This window comes from Gobio gobio (assembly GCF_949357685.1).
Source record: "Gobio gobio genome assembly, chromosome: 24".
In the NCBI taxonomy this organism is placed as follows: domain Eukaryota; kingdom Metazoa; phylum Chordata; class Actinopteri; order Cypriniformes; family Gobionidae; genus Gobio; species Gobio gobio.
The window spans coordinates 34,274,540-34,293,322 of NC_137120.1; the positions used below are offsets into that span (position 1 = coordinate 34,274,540).

The 18,783-nt window shown below is 37.6% G+C and overlaps 2 protein-coding genes and 1 pseudogene across 4 annotated transcripts in view; all 3 read left to right on the forward strand.

Moving 5' to 3' along the window:
- The window catches only part of LOC307120196 (uncharacterized protein), a gene marked incomplete at its 5' end in the record, with an annotated part of 45,371 nt that extends 44,758 nt beyond the window's left edge, over positions 1–613 (forward strand). Inside the window, one exon of the mRNA XM_079807082.1 lies at positions 216–613. Coding sequence (XP_079663208.1) covers positions 216–473 — 258 coding nt within the window. The 3' untranslated portion in view covers positions 474–613. The remainder of the gene's footprint in view (positions 1–215) is intronic.
- A 10,180-nt stretch (positions 614–10,793) lies between these two features.
- On the forward strand, positions 10,794–12,679 carry LOC307120197 (interferon-induced protein 44-like; annotated as a pseudogene). Its single transcript has 7 exons — positions 10,794–11,305; positions 11,424–11,478; positions 11,558–11,754; positions 11,833–11,985; positions 12,059–12,230; positions 12,316–12,416; positions 12,494–12,679. The product of its transcript is annotated as an interferon-induced protein 44-like (transcript).
- A 2,704-nt stretch (positions 12,680–15,383) lies between these two features.
- LOC307120624 (interferon-induced protein 44-like) lies at positions 15,384–17,924 on the forward strand. Of its 2 annotated transcripts, XM_079807745.1 has the most exons (8): positions 15,384–15,414; positions 15,633–16,209; positions 16,325–16,379; positions 16,457–16,652; positions 16,762–16,914; positions 16,997–17,168; positions 17,254–17,354; positions 17,432–17,924. In XM_079807745.1, the coding sequence occupies exons 2-8, from the start codon at positions 15,633–15,635 to the stop codon at positions 17,600–17,602; spliced, it is 1,425 nt and encodes a 474-aa protein (XP_079663871.1). In that variant the 5' UTR covers positions 15,384–15,414; the 3' UTR covers positions 17,603–17,924. The 2 variants fall into 2 exon arrangements, with proteins under 2 accessions (XP_079663871.1, XP_079663872.1); XM_079807746.1 differs by lacking the exon at positions 17,254–17,354 and having other exon boundaries at positions 15,392–15,414; positions 17,432–17,921.
- Positions 17,925–18,783: the final 859 nt, after the last annotated feature.

The window sequence follows — 18,783 nt, forward strand, 5'->3', positions numbered from 1 at the left end:
CTGAGTAGGGCAAAGTCTTGACCCCTATGAACACAATGACTTGGGAATAAGACCTCTAGTGTTTCGTTCCACTAACCTGCTGTGCAGCAGTAACCAAACCGACTCTAGACAATGCGCTTGAATATATGCTTTAATCATTTGATTTATGATTAATTAAAAATTCCATCACATCCCACAGGACTTAGAGTGACTGAGATGTTGTTTTGTCTCTGCAGGTTCAGGAGGTGAGCTCTCGGTTGGGTGTGCCGGTGTCTTGTGTGTTACCGGTGAAGAACTACAGTCAGGAGCTGGAGCTGGAGCTCAACTGTGACGTCCTGCTTCTCACCGCTCTACAGCAGATGCTCAACTTTGCAGACGACTATCTGGATGATGTTGTCCCGTTGAGGACAAACCCAAATAAAAAGCTGTGTATTACAGATCAGGATATACACCTCTTGATCAGCACAATAAGACATCTTAAGTTAGAAGACTGATAATCTTTTCTGTTTGCCTGTTCTATTTTCTTGTTCTAGTTTCATGTTCTAGTTTCATGCTTTTGTAAGTTACCTGTTTACTGTTGTTCCACAATCAGATTTATAGGTAATTGTAATACTAGAATGATGTGTTAAGATTGCAAATTACCAGAAAAAAACATGGAGAATTCAATATGCTAAATCTGAATAAGGATTATATATGCTTCTTTTCATGAATGGAGCTTGAGAAGTGTCTTTCAAAACTGCACAAAATACAAATTAATTATACACATTATGATTTTATTATTTCTCTATATAAAAATAAATATATTGAATTTTTTTTCACATTTCGATGTTTTCTCAACAGAACACCAAATGTATGTATAAATAGGTCATGACCAGGCACGTGCAGAGGGGGGGGGGGCGCTTTGGGTGCTCGAGCCCCTGCCCTTTTTCAAAATGAATCAAAAGTGCCCTTTCTCAGACAAATATCAATGATAATATCGTGGTCAATAAAACTAAATAAATGTGATTATTATAACATGACATTGATGACAATGTATACAATAGTAACGAACGGCTCAAAAGTCGGACAATTTCTGTTGAGGCGTTGCCATAAGGCGTTGCTATGGGTTGCGTGCGTTTTGATTGATTGCTGATTTTCCTCTGTTCGGAAGCGGCTCTCGAGCCAAATATGGTCCTTTCAGAGAGTGTGGCCTCGCGGGAAAAAAAGTAAACCAATATTTTTTTTCATTCATAATCAGAGCTAATGTGTTGATTTAATTACAAATCTATATATTATATATTTTAAAGTATTGCAAAATTCACCAATGCGCGTTTGTCATGTATATACACCAACCAATCGTGATCTGGCAAAGCAAGTTCAAATTCCATTGGGCATGTGAAGTGGAGCGGTAATTTTCTGTTCTTATTCATAAATCGGTTGAAAATTACATGGACAGACGAACTAACGTTTCGGGCTTTCGGTTCGGTGCGCGCGTGTACCGAACGGTTATGAATGTAATCTATAACAGTTAACAGTCGGCTTGTTTAAAGCGCGGAACACACTTCAATCCGAGTTCCCACACGAACATATTAAGTATTCAGTCCATTTTATCACGAAATTCAAACGATAAATGCCGTTTTAACGCTCTATTATGTGACGTGACAGAGAGACGCGTATCAGTTCAACTTCAAGCGGCAGCGCGAGTGAACGCGATCATCTCTTCCTAAAGAAATGAATATCTAAAGGTATGTTGAGGATACATTACAACTTATTGAAACGTATCACATGTTGTGTAATCGCTCCATCGGTGTTTCAACCGCGGAAAGACAATAAAACAGCTTGTAAACAATGTCATGTAGAATCACATTTACCTCAGATGTCATTCAGTGTCCACAGCTGTGAGTTCACAAACGTTAGAGAGATTAACTCTTTCACTGAATACATGCACTATATTAGCCTATATATTCATTATATTAGCCTATATATATTCATTATATCCCACTTAGCCTGTTAGTGATGTCTTGTTTATTTAATGTATGTTTAAATAAACCTGTCATGAAAATTACAGCCACTAAATTATTATATTTCAACAACGAGTTGGAGAAAAAAATAATAATAATTAGATTTAGATATTAATGCAAAAACTGCCTTATGTGAAGCTTATGAGTGTTGATTTTTATTTCTAAAAATCAATAGCAAATGAATTTAGGCTAATAGTTTGGGCTCTGTTGTTAATCTTTAATAGCAATATGTAGCCTAAGGGCTCCCTATATAGTTTACAGCATTATCTGTAAGAAACTTTTAGTTATAACTGAATTAATTTAAGGACAGACACAATTTTTTCTTCCATTAAACCACTGTTGAATAAAAATTAATAAAAAGCAATTTTGTAAAACTGCTGTACCGAATCCATAGCAAACCGTGACTTCAAAATCGAGGTACGTACCGAACCGTCAGTTTTGTGTACCGTTACACCCCTAATTATATATATATATATATATATATATATATATATATATATATATATATATATATATATATATATATATATATTGCCCCTTTTTTACATTTGAGCCCCTGCCTCTGAAGAACTCTCTGCACGGCCCTGGTCATGACCAATTTATGTAGGCCTACATGCTATATCAGACATTTTATTTGTATCTACTATTAACAGAAACCCAATCACAGAAAAGACAAAATTGACATTGACAAATGTAGAAAATGTTATTTCTGAAATAGGGGAGAGCGGGGCACAACCTAACGCTTTTTGACTTTCTCAGTTTGTGTAAATCCACTTGGGGTTCAGAGTATTTATTGTTTCCCACATTAATTGCACACATGTCTAGTACAATTATGAGGTTGTTTCATTAATACAGTTTATACTTTTTTTCTTGATTTACCCCGAAAGAATGGAAGTGAAATGTGACAACATGCCCCATAGGTGGAGTACATTGTAACATGTGGTGGGGCACAATGTAACATGACCAAATAACAGCTTAAAATGTTACCTGATATAAGCAAAAAAAATATACAAAACAAACTAAAATATTTTGTCAAAAAAATACAATTATTAACTTTTTAAAATAAAATGGCATTTTTTAATCATTAAAAATATAAGCATTTTTGAGTTTGACTACAAACACATCGCTAAATACAGCTATACAGCATAGTTAAAAACATAATAATAATTAAAGCTGCGAGCAGCGATGACGGGCCCAAGCCGGTGGCAACGCCACGCCGGTGGCATCAGCTTAACTGTGCACGGCAGGCAATAGGCATTTAAAATGGGAAAACATAAAAGGACTATGTGAAAGTCATCTGAATTCACCACATTAACTGCAGCAGTTGGTGCTGCTATGACCACAAACCACAACAGCCACATCTATGAGATCAATTACATTTAAATTAATTTCATGTCAGATGATGTCAAAGGTCAAATCGTAATGAGTTCGAATGCTGATGTTGTATTATTCTAACACTTCTCTTCATGTGTTTTTTGACTTACCTTAGATACCATTTGTGCACCAATTTTATGCACCATAAAGCAAGCCTTTTTTTCAATATGGATGGTCCAATAAAAAAAAATATATATTTTTAAAAAAATTATAAATGGAGCCAAATCACAGAAACTGCAACAATGATTTTAATATCAGTGTCAGGTAAATGAAAGATGCGTGTCTACATTTTATGGAAGTTTATTAAAAACAGCCACTTTTAGAAAACAATGTGAAATTTACGTTTAATAAATTTATATTATATCAGTAAATAATTAATTTAAAGACATATGCATCATACGTGATCTTGGCAAACAGCAGATGACGTTTTTATTTCAAGTGATAGTTATGTGATAGCCTATATTAAAGGGTTAAATTATCATCATCAAGAGAGAAAGTCACACAAACACACAGTGAGAGTGAGCGGGGAGGGGAAGGACAGACAGAGTGAGATTCTGATTGAACTAAAACATTTTTTAATCTAAACGGTGGGAGAGAGAGAGAGAGAGAGAGTTATTTTAAAGTATTTCACAATCGCTAAAACACTAAACCCCCTTCTCTGAACCCAATGCTCAGTGGCCTTGACCCATTTGTCAAATCAGTCATTTTGTAGGCAAAACCTTAAACAAGTTCAGGTAGTTAAGACACTATTTGCAAATCTCATCGACTCTTTTTGCAAAACTCTAAACACATTCTTACTCACTAAAACACATTTTGCACTGTGTTGTAAAATGGTACATACATGTGGCAAAAGTTAAACACAATTACAACACAGTTGTCATCATTTACACACAAACTCAAAATTGTTCACACTTGTTACTATTGATGTGATCAAATCAGTTGTCTAGATTAGAATATAAGCCAGTTCAGAGTACACAGGTGGCCCAGATACGTTGAGTGTTGATACCACAATGGATGGAAATAATGTGAGAGGCAGAGGAGGAAGAGTTCATGTAAGAGGTGGTGGACGAGGAGGAAGAATACAAGGACAACGAAGAGCAAGTCCAAGAATAGTAATTTCAGATCAAATTCGGGCAACTGTGATAGACCATGTTCTTGTTCATGGAATGACAATGAGGGAAGCAGGACAAAGACTACAACCCAATTTGTCCATATTCTCTGTGGCCATCATAATCAGGACATTCAGAGAAGAGAACAGGTAAATGTATTGTTTTTCTAATTTGTGCGACTGAAAGTTTACTGTAAACATTTGATATAGTACAACAGTTTGTCAATAGGGGTTCTAGATAAGACTTACAATACATTTTACATATGAATGATGTCCATTACTATGGTTTCTGTATGTATACATTTGTAAGAGCATTTTCCCTTTTGTAGAATTGCAAGACTCCCAATTGAGGGTGGAAGGACTCCTTTTTTTCTCCCAACAGCAAGAAGCTCTCATTGACTTTGATTTAGCAATTGCACAATATTTTGTGTAATACACTTTTCACTTAGAGTTGTCTTTGTTCTTTGGCCTTGCTTTATTTTTATGCTGAAAATACAGAAATTCAATACTGTATTACTTGCAATACATACAGTATGCAATATATTTGCTGTACTGAGTTGTGAATTATTTACTTTTATTTATGCAAAAATTAATTTCTATATGCAATAAAAAAAGGATCTGTAACTACATGCCCTGGACGCTGTGTTCTCAATTTTTTGATGCAGCGTCTAATGAATGCTGATGAGTGTTTATATATTGACTGGCTGTGTTTATGTTTTGAAAGCATTGTATGATTTTGAGCACAGATCAAATGGTTTTGAGGCAAGTGTTTGGTTTTGCCAGAAGAGTCAGGGGTTTTGTGAATGTAGTTTAAAGACTGGGGTTTGTGTTTAAAGTTTTTAGAATATGGGTGAAGGTTTCAAGAAAGGTGTTTTAGCAATTGAGAAATACAGTATTGTCTGAAACAATATTTTACTATAGGAATAATAGTTTTATCTTCAAAATAGATTCTGCGTTTACATTTTTAATAAAACACTGTTTAGTCTGGGTTTTTTTTGACACATGAAATGTCCTCATGAACCACGTTTATGTTGTGATACCAATCTAATACCCATTTGTGTCCTCATAAATCACATAAGCACAGAGAGCGAGAGAGCGACAAAAATAACACAAGACTGCCATCTTTTGTTGATAGAGGGGAGGGCACAAAGAGAGCCAAAAAGATTATTAAACTTTGACACATTGCCATGGCAACAGTATTTAAAATATCAGGAATCCATTCATATGTCTATATCTGCCATGTTTTGTCATTATACTGATGAAGTTTGAAGTCATTCGGGTGAAAACTAAACAGTGATTTCAAGCATTTTTGAAAGTGACACTTCCTGCTGCCAGTTGGTGGACGGACGGACGCACACGCACACTAAAGCTATTTGGTTTATGGGACACAGGAAATGTCCTCATAAACCATGTTTACGTTGTAATATGTAGTATATTTTTAAAGCTATTTGGTTACATTTTAATAAAACATTGTTTAGTATGTTTTTAAACACACACACACATTGTAATACCAGTCATAATACCCATGTCATTATACAAATTTGTGTCCTCAAATCACAAACAAGCACACACACACACAAATAGGGATTGGCAGAGAGAAAGAGAGATGGAATGTTTTTTTAATCCTGTTTCAAAACTAACACAATGCTGCCATCTTCTGTTCATTGAGGGGAGGGCAGCACACACAGACACAATAGATTATTCAAATAAATATTTTAAATAAATTGATCTGAAAAATAGAATAATCATTTTAAATTAATCCAAGTTCAATTACTGAACATACAATCTTAATTTAAATCAAAATATGATTTTACAAGATATGATATAATTTCTGTTCCCCTTTTTTGTCCTTATTTAATCCCTCGCCATGTCAACACCGTTTGAGATATCCAATATCCGTTCGCATTTTAGCATCTTCCGTATCTTTGTTTCATGTTGACTGAGTTTGGTGGAGATTGAATAAATCGCCTACGAGGAGAAACATTATTAAACTTTGACACGTTGCCATGGCAACATTATTTAAAATATCAGGAATCCATTCATATGTCTATATCTGCCATGTTTTCACATTATACTGATGAAGTTTGAAGTCAATCGGGGGAAAATAAGATGGTGATTCAAAGCATTTTTGAAAGTGACACTTCCTGCTGCCAGTTGGTGGTGCTATAACTTTGACTCACAAAAGTCATATCCATGCGATCGGCTTCCTACAAGAAACACACAGCTGAAGTTTCATCCAAATCAGTCAATGTTTGCACAAGTTATAACACTTCCTGTTTCCCTTTTCTCTCCATAAATTCATTGCTTCGCCACGGCCAAACCATTCGAGATATCAAATCCGCTCGCAATTTAGCATCCTCAATCTTGTCTTCATGCTGACCGAGTTTGGCAATGATCGAAACAATGGCCTCGGAGGAGTATATTAAATTGCAGAGCATGCGTTTTCGGAACAACCCATAATAGCTCACTTCCTGTTGGGCTGACGCATGACTTAGAGCACGAAAGTTGTTCGGCCCGATGAGGTCTTTATGTGTACCGAGTTTCATACATGTACGTGCAAGTGTGTTTGATATATGGACTGGGTTTTCAGACCCGACTTAAGGGGACGCTGTCGAGCCCCCCTGCCACGCCTTTCAGGGCTCTTGGGCCCGAATTAATAATTTCTTAACACTGACTCTAAGTCATTATTCACCATTTTCTCATGGTTTCTCAAAAGAATTCATAAAAGTATAGAATATAATGGCATATTTCTAATAGGGGCTCATTGTAATGCAGTGCTACAACGCACCCCACCTGCGCAACTGGGATTTAAATCGCTGCTCGTGTCTTCTGCTGGTTAGATTAGCACTAAAGAACACTCTCAAATGTTAAACAACAGATAGAAGATTAAAATAAATATCGGATTTGTCTTATTTTAAATAAACACAAAAAAGAGAGATGAAAACTAAACTTAAGTAAGAAATTTACTTTTGCTATGGTTAAATACATGTTCAGTGATATCTTCCAGAGATTTTTTAATTTTGGCTCTATTTATTCTCTAAATAATGTTGAGATGGCAACTAGTAAATACACAAAGTTTCGTCTTTCTGGCATGTGTGGAAAGGGTTAAAACATGTGTGTTACCTCTAACCCCGCGTTAGGTTGTGCCCCGCGCTCCCATACTATTGATGTCTCACTAGGTGTCTGTGCGTCTTCCTGGGTTACAGATGCGATCGATTATGAGGATAAATAATTGACAAGGGTTTTTTTTTTCCCCTGAAAATGTTCGTTCCCCATTGTCAAGAGTCAGGACACAGACGGAGGCAGAGAGACATAAGAACAACAGTGGTATTTGTTTAAAGGGTTAGTTCACCCAAAAATGAAAATTCTGTCATTAATTACTCACCCTCATGTCGTTGGACAACCGTAAGACCTCCGTTCATATTCGGAACACAAATGAAGATATTTTTGTTGAAATCTGATGGCTGAGAAAGGCTTCAGATAGGCCTCCATTGGCATTCAGTACATTTACACTTCCAAGATCCATAAAAATTCGATCAATCGTAGATCAATCGATCAATGTAGAATTCAACAGCTTAGATACGCGCGTCTTCCTCTGCTTGTAAACAAATCGCTTCTGGGTCATGTGTCCGAACGCCGGATCTGCGTCATATTCTCGTGCATGCGTCGTGGAGGCACACACGGAAGACAAGAACAAGTTGGATAAAGGTGTTATTTTGATTTTTTTTTGTGCACAAAAACTATTGTCGTCGCATCGTAAAATTATTGTAGAGTCACTGTGGTGAGATGGACTTTGTAACAACGTTTTAAGTGCCTTTTATGGGTCTTGGAAGTGTGAATGTACTGAATGCCAATGGAGGCCTATCTGAAGCCTTTCTAGGCCATCAGCTTTCAATAAAAATATCTTCATGTGTTCCGAAGATGAACGGAGGTGTTACGGGTGTCGAACGACAAGAGGGTGAGCAATTAATGACAGAATTTTCATTTTTGGGTGAACTAACCCTTTAACAGAGACACGGACACAGGTAAACAATGGAAGCAGGTATGATGAGCACTAGCACTTAACAGTCTCTTGGCTGGATGATGGGATGGAGGTCGGATGCTGGGAGATACAAGGGCACCAGGAACTGGAGACGAATGGAGCTCGTGGTACTCCATGTAAGATTGACGAGACCAGACAAGGGTGTGCAGGGAGAGTGTGCTCTTATGGTTTCATAGATGATGAGGTGCAGGTGATCAGTACTCTCTCTGGGGATTGTGAACTAGTGGGCGGAGCGTGGAGATCTGGTGACGATGCCAGTGCATTGGTGGGTGCCTGGGTGGAGGCTGTGACTCTGTGTGCCTTCACTCCTCATCCCAACAGTTTTCCTCCTGCGACAATGGAGCGCTTCACCATGAAGGCAAACAAAACGATCAGAATGCTATTTTCAGTTGAAAATTAAATTCTTAAATTGCAATAAATAAATAATAAAGCCTTCATAGGGGACCTTCGAGACTGCTATACATCATATTTCACTACAATAAAATTGCTAAAAATTTGTCATAATATTTTAATAATAAATCCGATAGCAAAACCTGCTATTATTATTTTATGTTTATTACTGCAGCTTTAAATCCTTTGTGGTTCAGTGTCAACGTCACTAAAAGACGTGAACGTTACTTTCTCGTGTCTGGTCAAAAAAGCGAACGTGTTTGGAGGTCTCTTGCAAAAAGCGTGTGTTCTACTAGCCTGGCCCCGCGCCTGCGTACTTCCGCTCGATTTTCATTTTCCAATACGAGAGTCTGGAAGGACCAGGATAGTTTTCTACGAAACGTAAGTCATTTTTTTAAATCCACAGCAACTCTTAATAGATGCACGCAATAACTGATAAAAGTACCCCAGGTTTCAAACGAAGTTATTTATCTGGTATAAAATCAGTGTGTTCTTCCAGCAAACGGTTATTACAGTTTTTCTCAGTCGCTTTGGTACATTTCTCAGATCAGAATTGAAATTCTCAAAACTACCTGTTCAATTCTCACATCATTGTGTCACTTGTGCACATCAAAAAAGCAGTTTTTCATTTCTTTGAACAAAGTTGCAAATGCTTGTGTACATCCATGCAAATGTTTATGTACAATTCTCTGCTGTTTCCTACATTACCAGTTGCTTATGTAATGTTGATCAAAATGTATTATAATGGGTCTCTGTTGAATAGTCTCACGCCCCACAACATTTAGGCATTAGTTCATAGCATAAGTCTTAACATGCAAAATGGTTGAACAAGTTGTCATAATATGTCAAGGATATTTCTAGACATTTCCGTTAGACGTTCACATTTCTACTTTTGTTTTTCTGTTTTTTTTTCTTCTTTGTGCTATGCATTGCTGTCTTTTCCTTTCTGTATCGCAATGACATGGTCTGTCAACAAATTACAGTACAAACAGTAAAAGCTTAAATGTGAATCTTGTCCAGTCTCTTGTAATCAAATTCCCACATACACTAAGGTGTAACCTACAATTTACAATAATTGTCATCAAAACTTTAGCCATATTTACATCAGAACATCCCTCCAGAGTACACTGTTATATTGACAACATGACTAAGCAATTTGACTGTCTTATTCATACACAATGACACAAGGACTTGTCATTCTGATGGCACTGACATGTTCATTGACACAGATATTTACTTTTGAGAGATGAACTAAGGATTTTGAGCTAGAGACTGGCTTTTGCAGGTAATCCATGGTGTTGGGCTAAAAATTGTACGAATTGTTTTGAGAAATGCACTTACTGTTTTGCAAATGCCGAGGATGATTCAAGAAATGTACCAAAGTGACTGAGAAAAACTGTAAATATCAATGAAACAAACGTTGTCTTTTCATTTGAGCAAATTAGTGTGTATCTTTTCAGTTTCGTTCCTTTTTTGTGATCCATTGCACTGCTTATATTGAGTTTCTATGTAAACACGCAGTCGACGGACAAGACCATATATTTTTAATGAATTAAAATTGATTTCTGTTTGAGCTTTTTTATTTTAATCCTGTATATGTCAGAAAGAACAATCAAATCAAGAATTCTGCTTTTCCCTGAAATGGATAAAACATTTTAATCCACATAGTGACAGTCAAAGCATATTTCAGTTTCAATAAAAGCAAACAAGTTAGAATTCGAACAAAAAAATTTGTTTTGCTTAAATCACTAAACAGAGTTACATTTCTCAAAATATAATCCTGTTATCAGTATTAAGACATGTGGATACAAATGGCACTTTCTCCTAAGAAGGCCCAAGACTGCGCAATAAAGATTGTGTGAAGAGATATTTTTATAACTTGTATTTTCTTTTGGCACAGATGCAAAAAGCCAAAGTTAGAAAAGGCAGCAAAGATTCCCTCACTTCTAATTTACCTGAAGAGCGAAGAAGAGCAGCTCTGTGCCTCACTGGGGAATGTTGAACTGACTCTTCTCTACAAAGCTTCTGTTCATGGATATAATGCTTCTGCCTTCCACCAGCGATGTGACCGTCAGGGTCCCACTTTACTTGTAGCCTACAACCGTTCAGGCTACATCTTTGGTGGATACACTAGTGTAGATTATGCTCAAAGTGGCCGGGAAATTACAGATGACAAAGCTTTCCTATTCAGCTTTCAAGGTGGAACCTGTAGCTACATCAAAGTTAACAGTGGATATGATGCACGTTATGATGATTCTAAAGGGCCCAACTTTGGCCAACAGTTGTACTTTTGCTACAACAACCAACCAGTTGTGTATCATCAAGGAGGGGGTGCATTCAACATTAATATCTCATCATTGTATGGGAACGACACTCAACTGATTGAATGTGAGCTGTACAAAGTGGAACAGGGTGAGCAAATCATCAGCTTTATTACCACCATATATTTTACACACAAAACAAGTACAAAATAACTTATTTAGTGTCTTTTAACATTACTCCAACACATTACTATCTTTATTCAACCCAGAGCCTCAAGTCGGCATTGAGGAGAAACCATGGAGGAATGTTCTGTGGACAGCTGAGTATGTTTATACGTTATCTCTCTTTTTCTAATTTACTGTGGTAATCTGAAATAATAAATAAAACTGATCTCTGTTGTAGACGAAGAGACGAGCTCATGGAAAAGATCAGGAAGCATAAACCCCTGATGCCATCTGTGAGTCAGGTCAGAATCCTCATGATCGGTCCTGTAGGTGCTGGAAAATCCAGTTTCTTCAACTCCCATCAACTCCATCTTCACTGGTCATGTGACCAGTAAAGCCATGTCAGGATCTGCAGGCACTAGTCTAACCGTACAGGTACACAATCAACAGGACCTGACCTGGTTTGTAACATAAAACAACAATTGTTCCACAATGATTCCTGTTTGTTGGTAGTTTCGCACATACCCAGTGACTGACGGCCGTGAGGGAAAGCCATTGCCATTTGTGTTGTGTGACACCATGGGACTCGAGGAGCAATCCGGAGCAGGACTGGATATTGATGACATCAGCAGCATTCTTCAAGGTCACGTACCAGACCGCTATAAAGTAAGTGCATAGGTTCATGTTTCTGTGCTTGAAAATGTATATTTATTTGTAAAATTGATTACTCTCAATTTAGTTCAACCCTATGGCACCATTTCAACCGGATGAGCAAAAGGGCTCCAGACCTGCATCTCTACAGGAGAAGATCCACTGTGTGGTGTACATGATAGACGCCACCAAAATCTCCCTCGTGTCCAGCAAACTAGAGGAAAAACTTGCTGCCATACACAGAAAAGTGAACTCACTGGGTAAGTGAACATATTTATGCCAATCATGTGACTAACCCAAAGTAGGTCGTACATTGATCCTGCATGTGACGCATCTCAACTTCAGGCGTTGCTCAGATCGTCTTGATGACAAAAGTAGATGAAGCATGTCCTCTAGTGGAGGAAGATCTTCAAAGCCTTTATGTCAGTTCCTACATCAAGACGAAGGTGAGACATGGTCACATGATCACATGAGCTGTTCCCACAGGACTCAGAGTGACTGAGATGTTGTTTTGTCTCTGCAGGTTCAGGAGGTGAGCTCTCGGTTGGGTGTGCCGGTGTCTTGTGTGTTACCGGTGAAGAACTACAGTCAGGAGCTGGAGCTGGAGCTTAACTGTGACGTCCTGCTTCTCACCGCTCTACAGCAGATTTTTCGTTTTGCAGACGACTATTTTGATGATATGCATTCTGTGGAGGGCAACCCTATATAAAGTTTTTTTCTCAGTTTTTGTGGCTGAGGCCAGATTTAAATAATTGTTGAAATTGCAAGCACATTAAACCTCACAAGAATCGGAAATTGGCCATAGATATAGACCATCGAGCAGTCTCTCTTTTTCCCAATAAAACATATTCGGTGCGACACCTCAAGTCTCTCCAAGTGGTGTTCACTGCAGAGTCAAACGAAATCCTGCTCCCCCTTTCTGGACATAATGGGTGGAGCTTGGCCTAGGCCACCTCTATGGATCTAATGGGTGGAGTTATGTTTAGTGATTGGGTTATAGGGTTATGGTGTGGTTGGACTGTCTATTTCGGATATCGATTTCGATCTTGATTCAGTATCAATTCATATGTATATAGCCTACTGTACATATAAGGAAATATAAGTTTTCCTTAGCACTATTTTAAACGTTTCTTGGGTTAAATTATATGTGCTCGCATTCATTAATATTCACTTGTGTGTGCTTATATAAGTATCATTAAAAAAATTAGGATGCAAGTTATTAACGTTTTAAAATTTCACATTTAAAGAAATCTAGTGTTTGATCATATCTAAATATTTATTAAAATGCAAAACTGCAATACTTTTTTTTTGAGCAACTAGATTAGATGCATGTGTATTGATTAAAGAGCCATAAAGGCACCTTCTGGGTAATGGCATTACAAATGAAAATTATTATTTTTCTGGCCAAAAAATGACTCTAATTTGCCTCTTTGAATTGGAATTCTCTATTTTAACCTTAATTAGTACACTAATTGTAATATAAATAATAAAAAATATTTTAAGTGGTCATTAATGGACCATAATTATTGCACAAATAGTATTTAGTACCAAAAGATCTCCTCAAAATATTCAATATTGAACTAAAATATCGAACATTTATTTAATTGAAAAATATGGTGTATGGTCACATTTGACCATCACTGAGTATAAGTGTGACCAACTAGTAAGGAATAACTGAGGGCTAAATACAAGAAAAATATTAACATTAATGTTAACAATGTTGCATCTCCATCTCCATTATAAAACGATCCTGTAGATATGGTTGACGTAATAATCAATGCACGCTATGCTGTAGGTGTTTACCAAAACTTACTGCAAGTATAGTGAAGCTGTTGAAGCCATTCAAATGTATTGACACAGCACTAGAAGTATTGAGCGCTCCGTGAACCACGTGACCGAAAAAGCTTAGACTTTGTTTAACCCTCTGGTGCTCTTCGGTCATTTCTGACCGGAAAATTTTCTGTTTTGAAATTTTAAAAATCACTGCTTCATCGGAATGATATGAAACTTTGTGACTTTTCTAGCATTAGGTATGTAAACACACAAAAAAATTGGGGTCATGATTCGAGCATGCTAATTGGTCGTAAAAAAAAAAAAAAATTGCGTTCATTGTCTTCGGTCATAAATGACTGACCATAGGAAATGAATGGGAAATCGGCAAAAATTCTCAGAATATTTGTGTGTAGTACAATCTACAAATCGGCCACGATGCTGAAAAAGATACACAGCAGTAAAGGGGTGACACTCTAAAACATCAAGAGTGCTGATATTGACACATTCACTCACACACACACTTATACACACACACACACACCTATGAAAAACTGAACCTATGAACCACATTATGAAACTTGGTGACTTTTCTAGCATTATGTATGTAAACACAAAAAAATTGAGGGCATGATTCGAGCATGCTAAGTGATCATAAAAAAATACTCCCACTTGTGCTCTTCGGTCAAAAATGACACCATAGGAAATAAATGAGAAATCTACAAAAACACAAATTCACAGAAAAAAATCTAAAATTTTATAATAAATAGTCTTTGAGATTTTTTAAATACATATTCAAATCCATCAACAACAAAAAAAATCATTAAATGTGTTCAAAAGAGAACTAGGGAATTCTCAAGCATCGCATGATTTCTTAAATAATTCCAAAAGAGGGCGCTAATCTGCCTTTAAAAAAAATATTTTGAAGGCGAATTGTCTCTATTTTAACCTGAAATAGCCTACTGCAATAATAAAAAAATAAATAAAAAAAATTGTTGTATACTTTCAATGGCAAAAATAGACCATAAGTATTGCATAAATATTAAAAAATACCATCAAATCATCTCAAAATTAAAAAGAAAAAATTGTATTGAAGAAAAATAAATTGCATTGGTTTTACTGGGGTGGAGGAAGTTTAATTTTTAAGTGTCCGGTCACTTATGACCGGGAAGACAACCAATGCAACCCCAAAACGAAGAGCACCAGAGGGTTAATATCAAAAGCAGGTTTGGCAATTTGGCGTGAGATTAAGTTGGGCAGAGTGAGAGCGTGAGACAGAGCCTGAAAGCGTGTGTATTTGTTGGCAACCCTGGTTTTGATAGCCTAAAAAAGACCTAAATATATAATTTAAGACATTTCTTATATGTGATTCACTTTATAGAAAATATGAGTAGCCTAAGTAAAGACAGAAAAGTCACTGTATAACAGGAATAACCCTGCTATTAACTGACAAGAAACTCTGATTAACGAATTCTTAGTAGTAAGTAGGCTAATAGTGCTCTGCTCAGGTGAATGTGGTAGTTCAAAATTAGATAATCAATATTTTTTCGACTCGAGGTGGTGTCGTTTGATAAGAGGGGGCTTGACGTAACGCGTTCGCTGTGGGTGTAAGATAGGCTACTATAAAAATGCGAAATATCATTATTTCTTCAGAGAGAAAGGAGACCGTAAAAGGTAAGATAGTTGAATGTTATAAAGGCAATAAACATGGGACACAAATAAGCCCTATGCAATATTTATATTCAATAGGCTAAGACTCTTTGTTATTCGATCCTATTTTACTTAGGTTTCGGTTTCGGTAATTCGTATAGGGCTTTCAGAACACAAGTCACCGGACTGCTTGTGTCTGTGCCCATTACAAAACTCAATCATATCTTTTTTTTCTTGTTTAGATGTTTGGGTCCCGTTTCGAATCGCACATCACTCACAAATATCCACTCACTTCTAATTTACCAGAGGAGAAAAGAAAGCAGCTCTGTGCATTGCTGGGGAATGTTGAACTGACTCTTCTCTACAAAGCTTCTGTTCATGGATATAATGCTTCTGCCTTCCACCAGCGATGTGACCGTCAGGGTCCCACTTTACTTGTAGCTTACAACCGTTCAGGCTACATCTTTGGCGGATACACTAGTGTAGATTATGCTCAAAGTGGCCAGTATATTAAAGATGGGGAAGCTTTCCTGTTCAACCTTCAAGGCAAGATCCCGGTTTGCATCAAAGTTAACAGTGGATGTAATGCACGTCTTGATGACTCAAGAGAACCCAACTTCGGCCAACAGTTATACTTTTGCTACAACAACCAACCAGTTGTATATGATCAAGGAGGAAATTCATTCCAAAAAGGAGGATTTTCATTCGGCACATCATCACCTCGAGAAGTGTGGATTAATGCGTTCCTTTTTAATCCTGCTACACTATATGGGAATGACACTCAACTAACTGAATGTGAGGTGTACAAAGTGGAACAGAGTAAGTCAACTAACAGAAAAAAATATATGCTAGTTATGTACAGTGAAATTATATTAAAAACTTCAGTCTCTTTCAATAATTACCAATTTAATGTAAATTGTTTTTACTCTGTCAGAGCCTCAGGTCAGTGTCAAGGAGAACCCATGGAGGAATGTTCTGTGGAAAGCTGAGTATGTTTCTGTTGCTAAAATCATTCATTTAATAATATAAAATTCAATTTTTATTAAATGTGTGATCTGTTTTGTAGACGAAGAGACGAGCTCATGAAAATGATCAGGAATTATAAATCCATGATCCCGTCTGTGAGTCAGGTCAGAATCCTCATGATCGGTCCTGTAGGTGCTGGAAAATCCAGTTTCTTCAACTCCATCAACTCCATCTTCATGGGCCGCATGACCAGTAAAGCCATGTCAGGATCTGCAGGCACTAGTCTCACCACACAGGTACAGATTCACCAGCATTCATAGTGTTTCCTACAGAAGTCTCTCTTCAGGTTGAGGAACGTCTCTTGAGGACTTCAGGTCTTGATGTGTTTCTCTTCTTGGTTGGTAGTTTCGCACATACCCAGTGAAAGACGGCCGTGAGGGAAAGCCATTGCCATTTGTGTTGTGTGACACCATGGGACTCGAGGAGCAATCCGGTGCAGGACTGGATATTGATGACATCAGCAGCATTCTTCAAGGTCACGTACCAGACCGCTATAAAGTAAGTGCACTGTTATCAGAAATGAATGAATGCTAAAGTATCAATGAAAAAATGTTTTTCATGTTAAATCCTCTCAATTCAGTTCAACCCTATGGCATCGTATCAACCGGATGAGCAAAAGGCCTCAAGACCTGCATCTCTACAGGAGAAGATCCACTGTGTGGTGTATGTGATAGACGGCACCAAAATCTCCCTCGTGTCCAGCAAACTAGAGGAAAAACTTGCTGCCATACGGAGAAAAGTGAACTCACTGGGTAAGTGAACATATTTATGCCAATCATGTGACTAATCCAAAGTAGGTCGTACATTGATCCTGCATGTGACGCATCTCAACTTCAGGCATTGCTCAGATCGTCTTGATGACAAAAGTAGATGAAGCATGTCCTCTAGTGGAGGAAGATCTTCAAAGCCTTTATGTCAGTTCCTACATCAAGACGAAGGTGAGACATGGTCACATGATCACATGAGCTGTTCCCACAGGACTCAGAGTGACTGAGATGTTGTTTTGTCTCTGCAGGTTCAGGAGGTGAGCTCTCGGTTGGGTGTGCCGGTGTCTTGTGTGTTACCGGTGAAGAACTACAGTCAGGAGCTGGAGCTGGAGCTCAACTGTGACGTCCTACTTCTCACCGCTCTACAGCAGATGCTCAACTTTGCAGACGACTATCTGGATGATGTTAGTCCTGTGTAGGGCAACATTTTTTAACATGCTTTTCGTAGCGATTGTCCTCAGTTCAGGCTGAGATGCAGCCAGATTGTTACATTGCACAATAATGTTTTAAGCCAGACAATTGGTGTATTACTTGTTACATTTATTTATTGTGGCTCATTTAATGCAAGAATGCCGTATCTTATCAAGTTTACAGTATAATATATTACAAATTAGGACTTCACACTGTTCTAAAAGAAATGCAGCTTTCCTCCTCCAGCTATTCCTTATATTTAAAAGCAAAAACTGTCTAAATGAATTCTGTATGACTTGTTGATTGCAATTAAATATTTTGACACTGAGTTAATGTGCTGCATATGTGTAATAATGTGTATATGTTTGCAGTCTATTTTGCAGTAACAAATTCACATTTTTCTCTGCTCTGACACCAACAGGATTCACTGAGGTATTGTGCCCAAGGTTATGCCCAGGTTTATCCTTAAAGGTGCACTATGTAACTTTTCCGTCCACTAGAGGTCGCCTGTTCAAAACAAAGACGTAGTTTGATGATGCCACATTTGAGCACAGAATCTTGGGATATGTGGTCTTCACCTCACAGCCGGTGGAAAAGAATCGGGATAGAAATCATGTTCATGGATGAGATTATTAACGTTACTGTGGTATGAAGCAGAGCAGGACCGAGTGTTGTGGAGCTGAGCAAGGCCGCTGGAGTGATTTGTTAATGAGAAGAGTGGTGGGACTTTAATTATGACACAGTCGCCGGCGGGACTTTTATTATGCCACAGTCGCCGGCGCCACTCCCGGTTTTCCGGTCACGAGTATGAGGAAACGCAGCTCTGTTTATCATATTAGATACATGTGAGTGTGTTGAAAATTATGTTATGACGTTACTCTGTGTGTTCGCTCGGCGGCTGCTATGACACTTGTTCACACTGCAGTGAGAGTAAAGCGTTTCTGCAAAATAAAACCGGAAACTGATGGTAACGCAGATATTACGCAATTGACAGGCGACTCCCTCACAAGTCCCGGTTCCTTGGTTAAAAAAGCAATTTTCTCACGATTTACAAATAGTTGGAAACATTTGGGATATTGTAAGCACTCAACTGAACAAAAATATAACACTGGCCTAGTGGTTTTTGGATATTTTACTCAATTTTTACATAGTACACCTTCATTTGCAACTTTTGACCCAGAGGTGGCAA